Here is a 1966-nt window from a genome sequence, read left to right as displayed (position 1 = left end):
GGAATCACAGTTTCAGGAACCTGCTGATTAAAACGTGACTAAATAAAACCCTAAAGCAGTTTTTAACTTTTATCTTTTATAAGTTTTTGGTTTGTTTGATCACAGCTCTGCTGCTTTTATTTTTTGCCCTTTTTAAGTTAAAGATTTGCTAATATTGTGTTTTTCTTTGAATTTAGTTGCTCTAAAAATTCATACACTGCCTGTGTAACTCTGGGGTCAGCAACCTGTGGCTCCTGGGCCAGATGTGGCCCTCTGCAGCAGCTGTTTGTTCACTAAAATGAAGATAAACTGAATATTATTTATAATAATAAACACAAAAGGCTGTTTTTAGCAGCTCTTCTATGACTGAAGTCTCTGTGACAGAAGCTGAGCCACGCAGCTGAACGTCAGCCGAAGCTTCGGCTTCATCCTGCGGCTCGCAGCAGAAATGCAACCTGAGCTGAAAGTCCTGGTTCCCGGGCCTCAGTCAGACGCTGCCACCTGCTGTCAGATCCACGCCGCTGCATGTTGGTCATCCTGAGACGTTCTGACGTTCTGCTCTGATGTTCTTACAGAACCTGACTGAAAACGACATCAGCAAGTTCAGCCTCATCCATCAGCTGTAAGTAAGAGTTTATTCTGCTGCCTTCATCGATGATTCGCTGACAGTTTGACTCTGTCTCCATTTACTGAAAAACTGTTTAAATAAAAGGCCTAAGATTCCTTAAAGGTATATTTTATAACACATTTAGAAACCTTTTATCTTCAAGGCTATTTCTAAGGTTTTTTTCACAACCATTGAGCAGATTTTCAACATATTTTTATAAAGAAATTAATTGAAACTTTTTCCTTTCAGGAACATGCAGATAATATTAGACTGAATCCTACAGATAAGTTTGTCTTCTGATAAATCTCCACTTCCTGTTTTGTTGTGGTTCATTTTTCTTCTGCTGAAGCAGAAAATGAGACCGAACCCGGACGGTTCTGACCCGTCCTTCTGTTCTCACTGCACATGTCAAACTTTACAGCTTAAATCATTAAAAACATTACATCACAGAATAAAATCCTTCTTAGCTGCAGCAGAAGGCTTCTGTCAAATAAACAAAACAAGTTTCAGATCCTCTTTCTTCTTTTCTCAGTGAATCAGATGCTGATGATTCCTTCAGAACTTTATGATGGTTTCTCATCGCCACAGCTTCCTGTTTTACGTGTTTGCTGCCTGAACAAACGCAGTAGCAGAAAGAAACTCATGACATAACGCGGTGGTCATCTTCCTGAGGCACACTCCTTTCCTTCAGCTGTCTAAAAATAAGAAGCTCTCAGGATTACGGCTCGGCCCTCTTCCTGACACAGAGCAGAAACAGAAACATGGAGGGATGCTGACGCAGACATCCATCGTGTTTCATCTAATCTGACTAAACGAGGAAAGAAACCCTTGTGTTCCCCACACACCTGTGTCTCACTCCCTGACTGCAAAGGAAGTTAAAAACCTTTAAGTCATCATCAGTTCTTCCCCGGTCAGCTCTGGTGTGTCTGCAGAGTCTCAGGTAGCAGATATGATGGCCTGACGGTCAGAGTCTGACTGGACTCATGACGAGTCTCCAGTTTCCTCCCTGAGCCTCAGAGGTTCAGTCTTGTTGCTGCAACAAAGTTTGTCTTAAAATAGTCTCAGAGGTTCCTCTAACCGGCTTCCAGAGAACTGAAGCAGCACTTTGACACTTCGGACCAAAAAAACCCTTAAATGTTTTTAATGAATCTAAAACTTAGAGTCTCCAGGTGGGAAAATACCTGAAATTCAACTTAAATCCTCCAACTTAAACTGATCGTTTAAAAAACTGAAAACAGAAATTCAGGCGTCTTTACATGAGCTGTAGAACTCCAACAGGACCGGGTCCAAACAGAACCGGGTTTAGAGCTCCAACAGGACCGGGTCCAAACAGAACCGGGTTTAGAGCTCCAACAGGACCGGGTCCAAACAGGACCGGGT

At 42.2% G+C, this 1966-nt stretch overlaps 1 protein-coding gene across 3 annotated transcripts in view; it reads left to right on the top strand.

The window, feature by feature from the left end:
• Positions 1-1966, top strand: part of blnk (B cell linker) — a 29808-nt gene that overhangs the window by 5760 nt on the left and 22082 nt on the right. For all 3 annotated transcript variants that reach the window (XM_037973532.1, XM_037973530.1, XM_037973531.1), the window contains exon 3: positions 555-601. In XM_037973532.1, the coding sequence (XP_037829460.1) occupies positions 555-601 (47 nt within the window). The remainder of the gene's footprint in view (positions 1-554; positions 602-1966) is intronic.

Source organism: Kryptolebias marmoratus, linkage group LG22 (assembly GCF_001649575.2).
Source record: "Kryptolebias marmoratus isolate JLee-2015 linkage group LG22, ASM164957v2, whole genome shotgun sequence".
NCBI classification, from domain to species: Eukaryota; Metazoa; Chordata; class Actinopteri; order Cyprinodontiformes; family Rivulidae; genus Kryptolebias; species Kryptolebias marmoratus.
Note: the sequence above shows the minus strand (reverse complement) of the source record. Positions and strands in the feature narration are given on the sequence as shown.